This window comes from Mesocricetus auratus, unplaced genomic scaffold, assembly GCF_017639785.1.
Source record: "Mesocricetus auratus isolate SY011 unplaced genomic scaffold, BCM_Maur_2.0 Super-Scaffold_100014, whole genome shotgun sequence".
Taxonomy (NCBI): domain Eukaryota; kingdom Metazoa; phylum Chordata; class Mammalia; order Rodentia; family Cricetidae; genus Mesocricetus; species Mesocricetus auratus.
Window position 1 is genome coordinate 657,088 of NW_024429197.1, and position 19,411 is coordinate 676,498.

Below are 19,411 nucleotides of genomic sequence, written 5' to 3' on the forward strand. Positions count from 1 at the left end.
GGAAGCCTTGGAGCTGGAGTTACAAGCAGTTGTGAGCCCCTGACATGGGTTCTGGGAACTGAACTCAGATTCTCTGCAAGAGGAGTAAATCCTCTTAACAGCCTGGCCCTCTGTACTTTGCTTCTCTTCCTTCCTTCCTTCCTTCCTTCCTTCCTTCCTTCCTTCCTTCCTTCCTCCCTCCCTTCCTTCCTTCTTCCCTCCCTCCCTTCCTTCCTTCTTCCCTCCCTCCCTTTTTCCTTCCTTCCTTCCTTCCTTCCTACCTTCCTTCCTTCCTTCCTCCCTCCCTCCCTCCCTCCCTCCCTCCCTCCCTCTCTCCCTCCCTTCCTTCCTCTCTTTAAGACAGGGTCTCTCACTGGACCTGAAACTCACTGATTGTGATAGAAAGGTTAGTCAGTAAGTCATAAAGCCCCTTTGTCTCCATTTCCCAGGCACTAAGATTATAGATGCCCAACTTTCTCCCATAGATGCTGAACAACCAAACCCAGGTCCTCATGCAGGTGGCACACCCTTTACCAAGCTGTCTCCCCAGCCCCAAAGTCAGACGCCCAGTCACCCTGTACCACTTGTGGTTGGCTGCATCACTTAAGGCAATCTTTCAAACAAAAGAAATACACCTGAAATGAAAAGCTGCAAGGCACTGGCTGCCTTGTTCCATCCATAAATCTATTATCCAGAAATAGAACTTACTTGAGATTCAAAGTGGTTTCCTGCTGACCTTTGAAATACATTGAAAGTTGCAATAAAACAAAATGATCTTAAAATATTAACAGACCAGGAGTAATTAAATGGCATAGGTAGTCATTAAAATTGAGAGGGAGGCTTCCGTTGGTAAACCCTTTCTGTTCGCCAAGAACAACAAGGTCCAGGGCTTGGGCAAGGCTTGTGGATTCACCACCTCTTTCTTTCCTTACTTAGCCTACAGTTCCCTCCCTCCCTCCCTTCTTCCCTTCTTCCCTCCCTCCTTCTCTCCCTCCCTGTCTCCTTCTGAAATTGCCCATTCTGCTTATGGAAGAGGAAAACCCCATCAGATGTTTTCCCCTTTTTTCTACAATGACAACAGAAACTCTTGGACCTTGGTGTCCTCAACCACACCACCCTGTAAGAGTGGTTAGCACAGGCCCTTGGTGGACTTCACAGCTTGATTGGCTGGGGAGATAACTTAGTCAATAAGAGGCTTGCAGCACATGCATAGTGATCTGAGTTCAGATCCCCACACCAGTCCTCTGAGGCCTGGGGTGGGAACGGGAATGGAGGCAGGCAGATACCTGGAGATCACTGACCAGACAGTCGAGCAGATTGAGCTCCAGGTTCAGGGAGAGTTCTTGCCTTAAAAGTTAAAGTGTAGAGTGATCCAGGAAGACACTTTAACATCAGCCTCTGGCTCCTACATGTAGACATACACATATATACCCACGAACATGTACACATGCTCATGCTCCACCCCCAGATGTCCTGTGAACGTAGTTAGTTCACACAATCCTGAAAATCTGTGAAGAGCCAGGACCTCAATGCTCTAGAGAAATCTGGTGTGAGTTAAGTCACTGCAAGACTCATCTCTGACCTCTGTCCAGCCTCTTATCTCTGGGGCTGCTCAGTCAGAGGGAAGCAATTTGTACAAGGAGGAAAGCCTGTCTCCAAACCCATGACCCTGGAATCCATGCCCTGAGATTGCTATTCATGTTGCCAGGTTTTACTCTGCTGAAGCCTGCATTCCAGGGTCCATGAGTTCTTCTAAAAGTCAAGGAGGAGGGGCTCAGTATTGGAGACAGTTCACCTCCTAACATGGTTGGTTTAATGTGGGGAGATGTCTGGGGGAAACAAATGAGGACAGGGAATTTGTGAGCATTCTTTGCACGGTGTTGGTCTTTTAATGAGAGAGGCTCACACCCGTGTTTCCACATTAAATTCCGATAAAAGGGTCACTTTTCCCTTTTACAATGTCTGTCTTAATGGCATGCACAGTTGTTAGTTCATCAGAGGAGAGACAGGGCTGGATGCATGTCCCCTGTCCATAATTAATCTTAAGTATTTTTGACAGTCCAAGACTATTTGTCATGGCTTAAAACCTTCCTTCTGTGATGGCTAATCTTGGTTGTCAACTTGACACATCTTGTCAAAGAGGGAGCCTCACTGAGGAATTGTCTCCATCCAGTTGGCTGATGGGCTTGTCTGTGGGCCACTTTCTCCATTGCTAATTGATGTCACAGGACCCAGCTCACTGTGGGCAGAGCTGCCACTAGGTAGGTGGGCCTGGGATGTATAAGAAAGCAGGCCGAGCGGGCCAGGAAGTGATTGATGCTCCTTTACGGCCTCCAGTCCTGCCTTGAGTTCCTGCCCTGGCTCCTTCAGAGTGGACTCCACCGAGTTCTCTGAGACGTTGAGTTTCCCCTGAGGTTCTCCTCTCCTTGTTGTCTCGTTGCTCCTCTTTCTTCGGGTTTCCATCTATTTATCCTCTCTGCCTGCCAGCCCCACCTGTCCTTTCTCCAGCCTCGCTATTGGCCACTCAGCTCTTTGTTAGGCCCATCAGGTGTTTTGGACAGGCAAAGTAACACAGCTTCACAGAGTTAAACAAATGCAGCATAAACAAAAGTCACACGCCTTAAAATAATATTCTCTGTCTCTCTCTGTCTCTCTCTGTCTCTCTCTCTCTCTGTCTCTCTCTCTCTGTCTCTGTCTCTCTGTCTCTGTCTCTGTCTCTCTCTGTCTCTCTGTCTCTGTCTCTGTCTCTCTCTGTCTCTCTCTCTCCCTCCCTCCCTCCTTCCCCCCTCAAGTGACACAGATTGGCCTGGCTTTGCTTACACCGGCTTTGGGGATTGAACTGGTCTCTTTGTGGTTGCAAGGCAAACACTTTACAAAACAAGCTATCTTCCCATTCTAGAAGTATCCCTTCAGTCCAGCATGGAGAGTTAGAGGATACAAGAGCTCTCCATGGCTGCTTGATGGACTCTGTGGACTCAAATTGCAAAAACCATCAAACCTCAGCTCCTTTGATAGGAGGGAGCCAATGGGGCCCAAGTATCGTGGGCTATGTGAGGATGAGCTGGGTCAATGGGCAAGGGGTTCAGCACAATGTTTTGCATTCAGGAGGTGATTTGTATATAGCAGCTACCACTGGTAGTAATAGAATTGATAATTTCACTGAAGGAGGCACGGTAACCTTCATGTGAGTATATCGAATAGTTCAGGAGCATTCTGGAAGTCTAGAGAAAAGCAAGGCAGATGGACCGGTAGTGAGGATGAGGATGTCTGCTATGAGACTTCAGTATTTTTCCTATACTTAGCATGCTGGAAAATAATATGTGCTCAGTAGAAACTTGACTTGGGATTTTGACCTTTCCCTGGGTCATATTATCTCTGGCTGCCAGCAAGCATGTGACCAAGAAAGGGACATCAGTATATGACTGCATGGCCGAATATGAAGTTAGGCAGGGTAGCTATATTTGATGCCGTTTTCACTTATGACGGACCTGGTAGGCTGTGACCCCATCTTAAGTGGTGTAGCATCTACACAGAGTAGGGCTCTCTGGGCACACAAGCCAGATCCAGCTTACAGAGCAGCAGCGAGTGAGTGGGAGGGTTCAGTTCGATGGGGGCAGTGGATCCATTGGTGAAGGGGTTGCTTTACAAACAGAGGGATGTCAACTCAGTCCCAAGAACCCATATCCGAAGCCAGACATGGTGGCAGGTGCCTGTAAGCCTAGGGCCAGGGAGACAGAGACAGGAGCATCCCTGGAGCTCATTGTCCAGGGAAGTCAGCCTAAGCAGCAAGCCTCATGTCAGTGAGAGAGCCCATCTCAAAAAACAAAAACAAATAAACAATGACAACAACAAGATAAGGTGCTCTGCTCCTGAGAAGTGACACTGGAGATTGGTGCTCATCTTCTCAGGCATGTGCTCACATATGAACACACACACACACACACACACACACACACACACACAAATGGACAGTCCACAAAAGAGCAGGTCAGGAGGCAGCTTGGTTTTAGGATACATGCATCCAAGTATAGGGAATAGGGGCCTTGTCTGAATCAGTGTCCTCTCCATACTTCCTTATTTATGTTGACTTTTACTTTTTAAGTCTTATCACCCTGGAAATAATGTCACTTTTTTTAAAGCACTTTAATTGGCTCTCTCTCTCTGTGTGTCTCTCTGTCTTCTGTCTCTCTTTCTCACTCTCTCTTCAAGTAACACAAACTGACCCTGACCCTGCCTTTGTCTCTTCCTCTCTCTGGTTGCCTCTCCCTGCACTGACCCCACGAGAATAGGTCTTATGCTCACAGTTCCCTGAACTCACTGTGTTCTCTTGATGTCCCAGGCCCTGTGGTGGACCATTGGACAGTCTAGGATAAGTGGAGTCGGTCAGTAGGGTACCATGGTGGGCTTGTGGCCATAGAGCCATAAGGATAGTCAGAATGGTCCCCAGGGGTGTTGATTCATGATAGACTCTGATGGCCATGCCAGGACTAGGCTGCCTGGAGGCTTGTGGGAACGAGGCAGTGGCCTCTGTAATCACATTGGTGATGCTAGCTGAGTACTGTCATGGAGAAGCCCTGGGCCTTTTGTAAGTGCACCAACTGCATCAATTAGTTCAATACTCACGATCATGAAGCAGTCATGGCTTTATTTCCAAGGGACAGGTGAGAAAAACCATGCTCAGGGAGATGATGTCACTGCCAGATAACCATATAAAGGCAACTCAGGATGTGTGACACCAAGGTTCAGGCTTCTAGGCCCTCTTCCAAGCATGGTGGACAGCTGGTCCACCCTTCAGTTTCTTTCTGACCTTAACGTGGTTTCCCAAGACTGAGACCACCTGTAGTCTCCAGTGTGAACCACATGCCCTCCTCAGCACTCAGGCTGTGCCTCCTTTGTAGGTCATTTCACTCAGGGTCTGCTTCAGCTACTTCAGAGGCGAGCTGTGGGATCCATAGCCATAGACAACAGCTGCTTACCCAGTTAAACTACCTCTCTGGCAAATCTGTTCCTTTAAAGAAAACAACAAGCTAACTATGTTAATTATGCTGGCTTTGTGTGTGTGTGTGTGTGTGTGTGTGTGTGTGTGAGTGTATGTGTGTGTGTGTGTGTGTGTGTGTGTGTGTGTGTGTGCATATAATACATGTGTGTAGAGGCCAAAGAACAACCTTCGATGTCATTGCCCAGAAACTATCCACCTTGGTTTTTTTGAGATCCTCACTAACCTGTAACTTCCAATTAGGCTGGCAAACCTCAGGGATCCAATTATCTCTGCCTCCCCAGTGCTGGGATTACACATGCACACCAACACACCTTATGTGGGTTCTGAGTGTTGAGCACCCTTTTTCATGCTAGCAGTACACGCACCATTGACAGCTGTCTCCTAGACCAGCTCCTTGATTCTAGGGTGATGGGGGAAGTCCCTCTGTGTGTATGCTTGCCAGTTTGATAAACTGGACACGCAGGACCCACAGGAAAATGAGTGCTGAACTTGATGGGACAGTCCTGAAGGGTTCCTGCTTCATGGAAGAGTCTGCCAGACATTCTGCAAGACACAGAAAAATGACTGACAAACTTCCAATGCAGGTAGACAGTTTAAAATTTCCTGCTTTGCTGAGAAGTCTGCCAGACACACTGTGGTCTATAGGCTGAAGATGGATGCCCCAACATTACAGAGGGACTTCGGATGACTGTCCAGGTAGCGAGATGCCTCTGTCTGTTCTAGAGAGTATATATTATCATTCTGTGATCTTTGATGGAGTTGAAGACAGATAGTTATAGTTTTCATTAGTTATGATAAAAGATAAGTTATATGCAAGACTTTAGACTCACAAAGGTACGATAGATTATTGAATATTTTCGTTAAATCTTGCTAAATGTTAATGGACTAAATATTATAGCTATAGTTCTTACTTGCTAACTGTTTTGTTATATATTTTACTATGTTAATGTTAAAACTCTTCTTTTATTTAGACAGAAAAGAGGAGCTGATGGGGAAGTCTTCTGTGTATATGCTTGTCTTATTGGTTGATGAATAAAGTACTGTTGGCCAATAGGGAAGCAAGATAGGTGGGACTAGTAGTTGAGGAGGATTCTGGGAAATGTAGTAAAGAGGAGAGAGTCTCCATGTGATCCCAGGAAGAGAGGATGCATGAGGCTGGCATCCTTGGTAAGATAAGACCTTGTAAAGATATATAGATTAGTAGTTATGGGTTAGTAATTAAGTCAGAGCTAGCCATTAAGAAACCATAGCCAAAGGCCAACAGCTTTATAATTAATATGGTGTCTCGTGTGTTTTTTTGGGTTGAAGCAATACTGGGACCAGGCTGGCAGGAAGAGTTATTGTAACTCTAGGGGTTTGGGGTTTACTTTATTACCTATTTAAAAAAATTAAAATTTTTATTTTTGTGGCTTAAATTTATTTAGTGTGCATTCATGTGTGTGTGTTTGTGTGTGTGTGTGTGTGTGTGTGTGTGTGTGTGAGTGCATGTGCATGTCATGAGGCATATTTAGAAGTTGGAAGACAGCTTGCAAGAGTCAATTCTCTCCTTCTACCTTGTAGGTGTCCAGGTTAAATTCAGGTCCCTTCCCTGTATCTCTTTAAGAGAGCTCACAGTTATAAAGTCTACAGTATACTCCTTATCTGGCCTTGATCTTGCAATCCCCCTACCTCACAATTTGTTTTCAAACTACAGTAGCATGCACATAGACAAATTTCCTCTTTTAACTTCTTAAAGTTCTCAGTTCAGTAATGTTTAGTACATTCCATTCACTGAGTGTGTCTATAACCATAACTCTTCCCTGAATATTTTTATCATCTCCCCCAAAAGGAAACCCTTTATTTATCAAACATTAAGCAGCTGTTCCTATTTCTCCCAGTCAGACTCCCTGGAATCTGCTAATCATTTGGTTCCACTGCTTGCCCATTTATGGGCGGTTCCTGTACATGGGAGCTTTTGGGGGGTTGGCTTCTTTCATTTAGCTTTACTTTCCCAAGTTCACCCGTGTGGTGGCATGTCCTTTTGTATGACTGAATAATACTCCTCTGAATGGATATACCAGGGTGTGTTTACTCATTCACTAACTCTTGGGCAATGAATGAGTAGTTTCCAGCTTCGGCTATGTTAACTAATGTTGCCGTGACAGTCCACAGGCAAGTGTTTGTTCAAACACCTTTCTCCAGTTCCTTTGATTATATTCCTAAGAGTACATTGCCCGTTCACATGGAAATCCTATATTTATTTGTTGATCCATTGCCAAACCCTTTTCCACAGCAACATATGAGGGTTCTGACCTCTCTACAGCCTCATCTCTAGCAGAATGAGTTTTATTATAACAATGGGAAAGAAAAAAGTCTGAATTATTTAGGCTTCATTTATTTAATGGTATTCCATTAAAACAAGAACTGGAAACGGGTGAGCATTTTAATGCAAAATACATCATAGCTTTTGAGATTTGTGAAAAGCAAAGGTTGCTTAACACATGGGGATAAATTTGGTCATTAGTTCACATCTATGGACCATATAAATAACAAGATCATAAAACCCATGGAGCTGCTGGTGGGTCTGCCCCATGATATGATTCATCAGGCATATTTTTCCCTGTAAAAATAGTACAATGGCCCATCTCAATGACATCTGGACTCATCTGCATAAAATGAGCATCTGAGGTCATATTATTATATCACATTCTGTGCCCCATCCGACCCATAAAGGCATAAGTGGGTGCTTCTGAATGCATTAAGAAATTTTATTCATGCCTTCTATTTTTTTAAGTGACACAGAATGTTGAGACCTGGCATCATTTCCCTTCTACCAAGCCATGAACGTGCCATCCACATCAGAAGTCTAAATAAGTGCTCATTGATCTTCAGGGAGATTCAAACAACACTTCAGAAAAATAAGCTGCTTAAGAGGTGTGTTTCTGTAGATTTGTGGACCAAGATAACACACAGCAGATTGAATTTCATTTCACATTCGATACAATCAACCAAGTCATCGAGATTTTATGGCCTCATTTACTAACCTCAGGTAGGGAGGAATGGTGTCTGTGGCTCTCCAATTTCTGATCCACCATGCATCTTAAGAACAGATTTATTTAGTTGAGGGTTTTATAGGGCAAATGAAGAATAATGTGTATGGCTTCCCAACTCTATGATGACAAGGGAGGGGTAGGGGCAGAGTGGAGTGCTATGACCTTTGTCTTTCACACCTCTATTTATTTGTTCTTGTATGCAGTGGTTAATACTGGTGACACGGTATGGTGGTCTGAATGAGAATGACCTCCATAGGCTCAAAAACATGAATGCTTGGTCCATAGTTGGCGGAACTGTTTGGGAAGGACTAGGAGGTGTGGCCTTGTTGAAGGAGGTGCCTTATGCTGGGAGATCAAGATGCGAACTCCCTGCTAATGTTCCAGCTCCATGCCTGACAGGGCTGCTGTCATGTTTTGTAACATGATAGTCATGAACTCTAGCTCTCTGAAAATGTGATTCCCAAATTAAATACCTTCTTTTATAAGTTGTCCCAGTTACGGAGCTTTGCTATGGCAATGGGACACACAAATGGTGATGAGATGAGGAAACACTACTGCTTTCCCTTTGGGAGTGTTAGTTTCTGGTGAGTTTCATGAGGTGTCACAGCTGTATTTTGCAGTTAACTGTTGCTACATAACAAAGTGCCCCCAAACCGAGTTATGTTAATCAGGACACAGTTATGCTCTCAGTTTTGTGAGCCATGGAGGAGGGTATGAGATAGAGACACAACTCCATTCTCTTCTCCAGGGACAGGGTTGCATTGGGGGTGACTTGGATGAGGCAGGTGGTTGAGACCTTGCAGATGGAATATTCTTATGGATTTCTCATGGACATGAGCATGAATACCCATTCCCCACCTCTTCTCTTTGTTGTATCTTCTGTTGTCAGAATATCCTGGATGTTGGTTTTCTTAATTTGTTTTTCTTTATTTGTATGTATAGATGGATAAGTAGGTGGAAGGATGGGTGGGTGGGTAGATATGTGGGTAGACAGGAAGGCAGATGGATGGGTGAATGGATGGATAGGTGGGTAGATGGATGATGGATGGATGGATGGATGCTTGCATGCAAGGACAGACAGACGGATGGATGGATAGTCACATTGCATCTACAGACAGGAAGCTGTGAATGATGGGCACTGGTGCTCAACTCACTTTTTTTCCCCATTATCCAGGATCCTAGGTCATGGAATAGTTCTACCCACATTCAGAGTCTTCCCACCTCAGTGGGCCAAATATCTATAAACTCCCTCACAGATATGCCCGGGGTGTCCTAGATGAATCTAGATCCTAGCACTTGACAGTCAATATCGATGATGACAAGTATCTTACAATGGCAGCTAGCTTCATGCAGAATGACCTTGCCCATAGACTCCAAACCTTTTATGTGCTGGACATAGGAAACATAGAGAAACTATTCTGTCACTGGGGCCAGGTAGACTCACAGGGAGTGTGAGCTTCCACTTCTCAATGGAATGAGCTGCAATAGGTGTGTGTGTGTGTGTGTGTCTGTGTCTGTGTGAGAGAGAGAACATATATAAAGGAATATGTAATATATACATAATATGTATATGAAAATGTATAAGAATATATATAAAAGAGCACACTTGCTTAAAAAATTTTAACTATATCTATTGTGTGCATGTGGGGTAGAGAGTTGCACATGTCAACTGCATGTAAATAATAGAACTCACCCTGACTCCCTACCATTTCAAGGACTTCCTAGCTGTTAACAGTGAGAGGGTGGGCAGTGTTTCTCACTGCCTTTGCCTGGAAGCATGTTCTCCTAAGCCCTGCTACTGTGTGTTGGAATTAGTTGATGATTTCTGGGACCCTGGAGAACTTTAGAATTGTGTTTATGTGGTGGCCTTACTGAGAATGTCTAGGAGATGTTCTTTGTTGGCTTAAAAAGTATAGGTTTACCTGGAAAATTATGGACTATTCTATAAGGAAAGGAATTTGAATATAAGAAAAGGCAAAGGAATCAGTTCAATAATGTTTATTGATCTCTGACATTCCATGTGTTTGAGACAGAGCAGAAAACAGATTAAAAACTACCTCTGGGGGCTGGGTAAGTGATTTAGTAAATGTGTTTGCCAGGCAACCATGAGGACCTGAGTTCAGATCCCAGCACTCACATATAAAACCGGGCAAGGTGTCATGTGCCGGTAATTGTAGCACTGAGAAAGCAAATACAGGGAAACCCATGGAGGCAGCTGGCTAACCTGTCTTGCTGCAACAGTGAGCTCCAGGTTCAGTGAGAGATCCTGTATCAAAAAGGAAAACATGAAGAAACTTAGGAGAATATCTAATATCAACCTCTGGCCTACACACACACACTCTCTCTCTCTCTTCTCTCTCTCTCTCTCTCTCTCTCTCTCTCTCTCTCTCTCTCACACACACACACACACATTCATAGACACAGAGACACTCAAACATTCAACACATTAATATTCATAATCATATATACAGATAAACTCATACACATACCCATACACACATGCACATATTTAAACCCATATTCACTCTCATACTCTTACACACATGCATACATGCATGCAAACTCATACACATTCATACATGCACAGATACACACTCACACACATATAACGATGTATAGACACAAGACACTCACTCACCCATTCATATTCACACACACAAACTTATCCACATACCCATATACAAATGCACACATGTAAACTCACACATACTCACACCCAAATCTGCTCTTACCAAGTGCATAGGAAAGACACAGCGATAATAATAAATAAGTCAAGACTTAAATTTTAATGTCAGATGGTACTTGGTGTGAGAATGGCACTGGTTGGAAAACATGGCCATTGCCCCTTCACAAACTTTAATGGCAAAGGCCATCTGCTTAGGGAGGAAATAGCCACCTGCATTATTGTAAGTGTAAATCTAGCATAGGGCCACACCCTGGCACCCTTTTGCTCTTTGGTTTATGAATACTGACCAAAAAGTCGCATCTACGGTGCTCAGCTAACTCTATCCTGTTATACTTCCCAGGGCAACTGGGCGCTCCATAGAGTGGGTTCCACATCTGTTTTTGCTGGTGAATGTGTCCTCAAGAACTCTATAGAGTTTGGAATAAGTATTTGGATGGTAGTAACCAGACACAACCTAGCTGTTACACTGTTGAAGAAATCCAGGTTCTATGAATTTGCCTGGTTGGTCCTTTGGATGTGCACCCTTGCTTTCCCCTTGGAAATGATGGATCAGTTTCCCATCCAGAGTTACCAGTTATGGGACCAGGGTGATGGCTTAGTTAGTAAACTGTTTGCTTTGCAAGTACAAGGACCTAGGTTTAATCCCCAGAACATGTGTGTCTTGAATTCATTGCTTTGGCTATAATGTAATGTAATGTGGCGTCGGCCAAAGGCAATTTAAGGGAAAATGGGGTTGATTCCAGCTTGGAATTCCATTGTGGGGAAATCAAGGCAAGAACTTCAAATAGCTAGTCATACCACACCCACAGTCAGGAGCAGAGAGAAATGAATGCATGTAGGCTCACTTGCTTACTTGTATTCTTAGACAGTTCAGGACTTCCTGCCTAGGGAATGGTTTCACCCACAGTGAGATGGGTCTTCTCACATCAATTAACTTAAGACAGTCTCTTGTGGATCAACCCTCACTGAGACTCTCTTCCTAGGTGTCACATTGACAATTAAAGCTGGCAATCCCACCAAGTTAAAAATAAAAGTGGCGTGCACTTGTAATCCTGGCACTGGGTAATTGGAGACACTCTCTGGGATGCATGCGTGCTTGAGCCTGTGTGTGCGTACATGCACACACGTGCCGCACACACACACACACACACACACACACACACACACACACACACACACACACACACACAGAAGAGTCAATAGTACCATTTTTACATTTCCTTCTTTGTCTTTTCACAGCTGTGCAGTCGCTGCACACTCTAAATGACCAGATTTCCCATTTCATTGTCACGAAGTCAAAGGCACTGGAGGAAGATGACGACCCTTTTCTACCCATGGAGAAAGAGACACTGAAGAGCTCCATGATATTGATGAGACACCTTTTAATGGATGCCCAGGTACAAAGATCAGTTGAGGGTGGCCCAAGATTGTCCAGGGTTTTGTCATTATGACCTGACAGTATCATCTAAAAAGGCCACACTCATGAATTGCACTCTCTAGTTACCAAAAAACAACAATGAAAATATCACAGAAATTATCATCATGTTTTATGCAAGTTCAGGATTTTATATTGTGTCTCATTCATGGCTATTGTTGACCACAGGTTGGACATGCCTCTAATGCATTCGGGATTGTCTTTGGGGTTTCTTTAAATGTTTTGCTTGGCGAAATAAGATATACCAGGATGTTAAACTATCAAACCAACCGCCAGTCACTTTTGCCATAAACAACTTGTAAGAGGCAATCAGATACAGTTGAGGATTGGGCTTTTCATTTAGTTTTGCTGTTTTGTTTTTTTCTTTAATTCAGAGCAATGGAGCTTAAAAATAATGTGTGTATTGCTTTTGAGAATGGAGAACATCTCCCTTCAGTGTTGGGAAAGAGAAAGAATGCGTTTACATACAAACTTGGCAGGCATCAAAACTGGCAAGGGTGTCGGAATGGAGCAAGGCCTGATCCAAAATGGTGTCTCTGAGCAGCTGATAAATATCTAGTTGTGTAAGATGTGCCCCTTAGTAAATGAAGCAGCATTTTAAGACACTAGCAACGAATATGCTGCAGGGGGATTTGCTCATTTCACACTATTGTTGAGATTTTTGTTTCTCAAGGTTTCTCCTCATATGCTGTTTCATTGAAATATTTAAAAGTAATCTTTCTTCTCCTTCTGTCTTTGTTACTGGGTCTCTCCAGATATGTTGATGGGCAAACACCAGGTGTTTTAAGATCCGGGTGGTATTTTCTTTGGTTAAAGCAAACTGCTCTAGAATTCATTGTCATTTCTGCCTCTTGGGAATCTGGAGGTATTTTTAGGAAACCGTCTTTGGTTTGGGGTATTCTTGTGCGAAGTGCCTCCGAAGTGTTTTTCTGAAGCTTGCTTTCTGTTGAACAAGTGAGGTCAGTACCGCTGCTCCCTGACTTCTGCTCTGGGTGGGAGAGTTTTGAGCCATGGCCTCTCCACGTTTTGTTTCTGCAGGATGATGTTTTGTGTTTTATTGTCTATGATCAATCTGGAAATCTGGATTTCGTCTCACCAAGGCTGTAGCTTGTGGGGCCTGTCTACATTCCTCACCTGTCAGTGTTTGAAGCTGCCCCATGGGATCTGAGCCCCTCTGTGAAGGTGCCCCACATTATGCAAAGCCTTTCATTTAAATTCTTATTCTTCCAGCCCCTCTTTTTAGCAAGCAGCCATTCAGCCTTCCCTTCCTTCCCAAGCCTGTCTGGGGGAGAAAAGAAGGCTTCTAAAGCCACAACAGCCAATTTTAAGACTTGGAAAAAAGGGGAAATTTAGAGCAATTTACTGAATAAAGAAAGCAAATTGTTCCTGAAAGCGTAGCTTTGCTCAATGCCTGGACCCAATCCGATAGCTGACATCGCAGCCCAGGGAAGTGTGGAAATGAATCCCCAAGGAGAGTATGTATGTTCTAGTTTGCAAAATCCCAGAGAATAAAAGCCTCCTCATTTCTTTTTTTTCATCTGAATTTACTAATGCAGAGTGCTGAACTTTTAAAAACCTTTAGCATCAGGGGGAAAACAGGCCCCCATGGCTGAGGGCCATGGAGGAGTGAGTCCCCAACACAGTGGGGAACTAGAGCTCATAACAGTGCATTTATTATTATTATTATTTTGGTGCTTTGAGAAGGGATCTGACTAGGTAGCCCAAGCTGGTCCTGAACTCACAGCATTCCTCCTAGGGTTCCAGGCATGCAGCACCTGGTGAATTCATTGCCAGTTTTATTGATTACTGGAAGAGAGAAGATTTTAATGCCCCAGAACAATGGCATGCTTAAGAAGCTGGGAATATTATTCACCCCAGTTTGGCCCGCCCATGTTGAACCCATGTGATTTACCACCCCTGTACCCTGGAAATATGTATCATTACTATATGTCGATCCAAAACATCTTACATTGCTTAAGATTATTTCTCATCAAATATTGGACTGGCATCTTGAATTCTCCTTGGCATTGCCTTTCTTTCTTTCTTCCTTTCATCCTTCCTTCCTTTCCTTTAGGAGTTAAAGTATCCCATTTCACAAAGTTCCTGTGTTAGAATATTTTCTTGCCTCGTCTTCCTCTGTTCCTAAACAGACACAAATAAAATGTTCTCATTTTAACAAAGTACAATAGGGCTTTGTGGCTCTTCCTCTCTAGTCCTATACTCTACAATCAAGGAAAATTGTCACAGGAAGTTGGTCAAGCATTGTCTCATGGTGTCTAGGCACTCTTGTCCCAGTCCTCTTTCTGTTCAGAAATTGTTAGCTAAAAATCTTGTCTTTTAGATTTATAAAAGGATGAAGTAGGATGTACTTAGTTTAATTTCAAGACACCAGCCTCATAGCTTTACTTCCCAACAAGCACACTAACTTTCTGAAAGTTTTACTGAAATCAAGTAGAACCATGACCTCCCAGTTCCTTGGGTTGTACGAAATCTCTGGGTGTTCCCTTTTCAGTTTAATGCTACCAATTCCATATGATGGTGAGGAAATGACATTTTGTGGGTGACTGGGGTAATAGGTGGTTTTATTTTCTTTTAAGATTTATTTCATTTGTAAATATATGTATGTGGGTATGTGCACATGAGTTCACTGCATGCAGAGACCACAAGGGGGCATCAGATCCTCTGGAAATGGAGTTGCAGGCAGTTGTGAGCCTCATGACATAGGTTCTGGGAACTGAATTTTGAGTCATCTGCCAGAATAGCAAGTGTCCTTAACCACTGAGCATCTCTCCAGCTCCAAAATGTACTTTTGAGTTTTGTAGTAGACATCCAGAAATACATCTTTTTAGTGAGAATCTTCATTGAACACCCTAGTTTTGGATGAAATTCAGTTATTTTCCATCTATTTTTAAACATTACTTTGTATCTTTCTTCCAGAGACAGATGTGTATATTTATTTATTATTATAAGCTCAATAGTGGAGTATCAATAGAATGTTAATGTAGCCTGCAAACACAGCCTTCCTTTGGCTCTGCATTTTACAATATCAGTGGATCAGCCTGTAGGCTTGCATTTTATGGGCCAAAGTGGAGAATGAACCACATACCCTGACTTGGTGGGCTTCCTGAGTGTCTTAGTTCAGTGCACACAAGTCTCTTAATAGTATTCGATTGTGATGAGATTCTCTGACATCAGCCATATGTTGAATGAAGCCAGGAAAAAGAAACAAAAGTCTTGCAGAGAGCCTAGAGGCTGCTTGGAGAGTGTGCTTACAAGGCATAATCGATTCAAGTCACATCTGTCTTGGAGGCAATAAATCCTGCTTAGGGGAATGTCAAAGGCAAACGCACTGCTGTGCTATGAAATCCCACCTCTGAGGATTATAAAACAGAGTGCATGGAGAAGACACATCCCCCGGTTTAATGGGGGTGCCATGATGATTGGCAGGCCTGCCAACCTGCTCTGGAGAATACAGCATCATGGGAATAAAGGGATAGAGACAAGGCATCCCAAGAGGCCAATGGTGATGCATTCATTTCATAACTGTTTCTTTGCATGGTGGGTCTTTGAAAGAACCAAAGAACATAAGAGCCTCTATTTGCTCTGCATTACATCTTCAGTCCACAGCTCCGCCCCCCACCCCCAGGCCAATGAAGTACCCTATTCGGATGGCATTTGAAACCTAATCTGGTGGTTTTCATTCCTGAGAGCTCCCTCTAAACCCAAAATGCCAACCCAGTCTCGTAAGTGATTAGATTCATAACAGCAAAAAGGCAATTCTTTCTGGGAGAGATTAATTCTTTTCCTCGCACTGTGTAACTCTGCATGCTAAGAGGGGTCGATTACAGCAAATTAAATTTCCAAACAGCAACTCTGTCCCCCACCCACCAAAGGCATTAGGTCACTATTTGTCCAAGGAGAAGCCATGCTTGGGGAAACAGGGAGATGGCTGGGTTCAAAGTAAGGTCCTACTGTTGGAGGCTGAATTCCGACACATTTGTGTGCACATGGAAGACTCCTTATGCTGGCCCAGGGTGGTGGGTAGAGACAGGCTGAGGGAAGTTCCATTGCCGAAGGAGATGGTCTGATTTTAATAGAGGATGCACCATAGGACTGTCCCTTCCTATAGGTCCATGTCTAGGAACAAAGCAAGCAAACCTTTCAAAATAAAAGCAAACCATGTGCCTGACACCTGCAAGCAAGTCCATGCTTGAGCTATCTTAGTTACTTTTCTGTTACTGTTACTGTGATTACAAAAACCAAACAAATAAACTGCTCACAGTGCCGGAAGGATACAGTATGTGGGGGGGTGGGAGGGGATGGGGTGGCAGCAGGGACATAAAAGGTCAGCCAGTCACATTGCCTCTGTAGTACAAAAGCAGAGTGACAATGTGAAGGGGGGGGTCAGGCTTTAAAACCTCAAGGTTTTGTCCTCTAAGACCCTTTTCATCCACTGAGACTCCACCTCCTAAAGGTTCCACAACCATCCCAAGCAGCACCATGAGCTGGGGGCCAAGTGTCCAAACACATGAGCCTTTGGTGGTGGCGAAGGTGGGGGGGGCATTTCCCTTCCGACCACAATAAAAGTCAAGTACCTGGTGGGGAAAGAGTAAACCTGTGTATCCTTTGGGTTGGGCTTCCCTGGTTTTCTTTCTTCCCCTCTATTCTGCCTTTCCCTCTCCTTTGCTTTGCTCCTTTCTTCGGACCAGTCTTCCTTTCGGCTCTCTCTGCTGAAGCGTGCGTGCCAACGCCTTGCGTGTGCCTTTCCAAGCAGTGATGGCACAGCAGCAGGAGGTGGGGGGACGAGCAGAACACAAGCCTGGCAGACAGGAAGCAGCTTGGGGACCCTGCCAGGATCTGGGACGGAATATGGCCTGGCTTGCTTTGTTTTTCGTCTTTGCTTTGGAGAGAAGGCTTTAGCAAACTCCCCCGCAGGCTTAGACCCTCCGATTGGCTTCTGGCAGACTCAGGCTGACTGAACAAGAAGAGACCGGCTAGTGGAGAGCTGTCTGTAGACTGGCAGCAGATGGAGAAGGATGGGTTTGGAGGGGAGTGAGCATCAGTTCTCGCCAGTGGACAGGGAGGTTAGCCTAACGGCTGCCACCACCCTGCAGTGAGGAGACACTGGGAGGCAGGCAGGCCATGCATGTCACGGAGGCAACCTTCAATTTGGCTCCTGTTTCAGGCACTTTTCAGGCCTGCAGGCGCTATTTTATGTCGATGCTACAGTTAGAGGGCATCACAGTTATTACTATCTATTATCTGGGGCTGATAAAATTGCCTGGTCAATTTTAAGAGGCAAGACAGTGCTAAAGTTAAGCTCTATATCCTTAGACCCCAATGATGTTTATGACTCTAAGAACACAATTTTCCAAACTCCCCAAGCAGAATATAAAAAACACCCCAAATATCTAGGTTCTTTAATATATCTGTCATTATGTTAGCAAATACTGAGATAATACCCAGTTCCACCATTACCCTTTCAGAGGCATCTCACCTAGTGAAGGCTCCACAATGTTAATAACTATAGGGTCCACATTTGGGAGCTTTGCAGTAGCCACAAAAAATTGCCAGGAAAATCACGATGTTTCAAGTACGTTTATGATTTTTTGTGTTGGATTGCATTTATAGCTATCTTTGGTCACATGTGGTCTGGGGCATGGGTTGAACATGTCTATATGAATGATCTCAACTAAGAGGAGAGGGGAATAAGTTTACCTGGCACCTTCCAGAGAACATCTGCTATATTTTGAGGTTTCCCTGACTGGTGGTTGTTGGAGACTGTGATGGTCTGCTGTGGTGCTATGAATATGCGTTGCTCTCATTGGTTGATAATAAAAAGCTGCCTTGACTTATAGCAAGGCAGAATAAAGGCAGGCAAGAAAGCAAAATGAAGAGACAGGGTGAAAGAAGGAGGGGGGTTACGAGCCCTCCAAGAAGCAGCAGAACTGTAAATCCATGGCCACATTTGGCAATACATAGATTAATAGAAATGAGTTAATTTAAATGGATGAGCTAGTAAATAATAAGCCTGAACTATAGGCCAAACAGTCTATAATTAACATTAAGCTTCTGAGTGATTATTTACAAGTAGCTGTGGGATGGGGTAGGACAGAGAAATCTCCACTTACAATGGTCAGCTTTAATTGCCAACTTAGCACAACCTAGAACCTGGAAGAGGGTCTCAGGGAGGGATTGTCTATAGTTAGTTGACCAGTAGGCTTGTCTACAGGGAATTGTTTGAATTAAGCTAATTGATATGAGAAATCAAATTACTATTATATACTATATGTAATATAGTACATATAAAGAAGTTTTATCATTAATGTATTATATACAAGTTAATTGATATAAGAAGACCCAGTCCACAGAGAGCGGTACAGTTCTCTAGGCATGAGTGTATTAGTTGTATGTCAGGGGAGAAATCAGGGTTGGACAGATGGCTGAGTGGTTAAGACTATGTACTGCTCTTAGAGATGACCTGAGTTTGGTTCCCAGCACCTGCATAGGGCAGCTCACAGCCTCCTATAACTCTGGTTCCAGGAGATCCGATGCCCTTTTCTGACTTCCATAAGTACCAAATGCATGTAGCAAGCACTCACACAGTCCCACAAACATAATACACATACATAAAAACAAATCGTTCTTGAAAGAGTAGCGCAGTTGAGCTGATCAGAAGCAAGCAGATGAGCGCTCATGCACCTGTTTCTCTCTTCTCTTGACTGTTGACATGATGTGACAAGACGCTTTAAGTTCCTTCTGCCATGACACCACCGCTATCATAGACTGTAACCTGCAATTGTGAGCTAAAGTAAATCCTACCCCACACCCCTTTCAGGGAGTTTTATCACAGCAACAGAAAGTAGGGTAGGGGTTATGGTGCTATTGGCATTTTAAAAAGTGTGTGTGTGTCCAAAGAGGCCAGAAGAGACCATAGGATCCCTTGGAGTTGGAGTTACCATGATTGGGAGTTGCCTGGCATGGATCCTGGGAACTGAACTCCAGTCCCCTGGAAGAGCAAGCACAACCCTACTATCGGTGTCTTAAGGTAAGAGACCAAAGGTGTTTCTAGACTCACCACAATACACACAACAGCTCCACCCAGCAAATAATTATTTCCTCGTAGATGCCCATAGCATCAAGGCCGGAAAGCCCTGCTTCAGATCCAAAGTTCTCATCTTAATTGTTTGTGGAAATCTCCCAGTTGCAAGATCCCCTTTCTCTGATGCCCACTATTGATCATAAATGTTCCTAAAACATCATGCCTAGTGTTACGGAAA

At 44.0% G+C, this 19,411-nt stretch overlaps 1 protein-coding gene across 3 annotated transcripts in view; it reads left to right on the forward strand.

Moving 5' to 3' along the window:
• Positions 1-19,411, forward strand: part of Kazn (kazrin, periplakin interacting protein) — a 981,286-nt gene that overhangs the window by 223,313 nt on the left and 738,562 nt on the right. For 2 of the 3 annotated variants that reach the window (XM_040757474.1, XM_040757478.1), the window contains exon 2: positions 11,936-12,093. The exons of the other annotated variant lie outside the window; for it this stretch is intronic. In XM_040757474.1, coding sequence (XP_040613408.1) covers positions 11,936-12,093 — 158 coding nt within the window. The remainder of the gene's footprint in view (positions 1-11,935; positions 12,094-19,411) is intronic. 3 annotated transcript variants of the gene reach the window in all.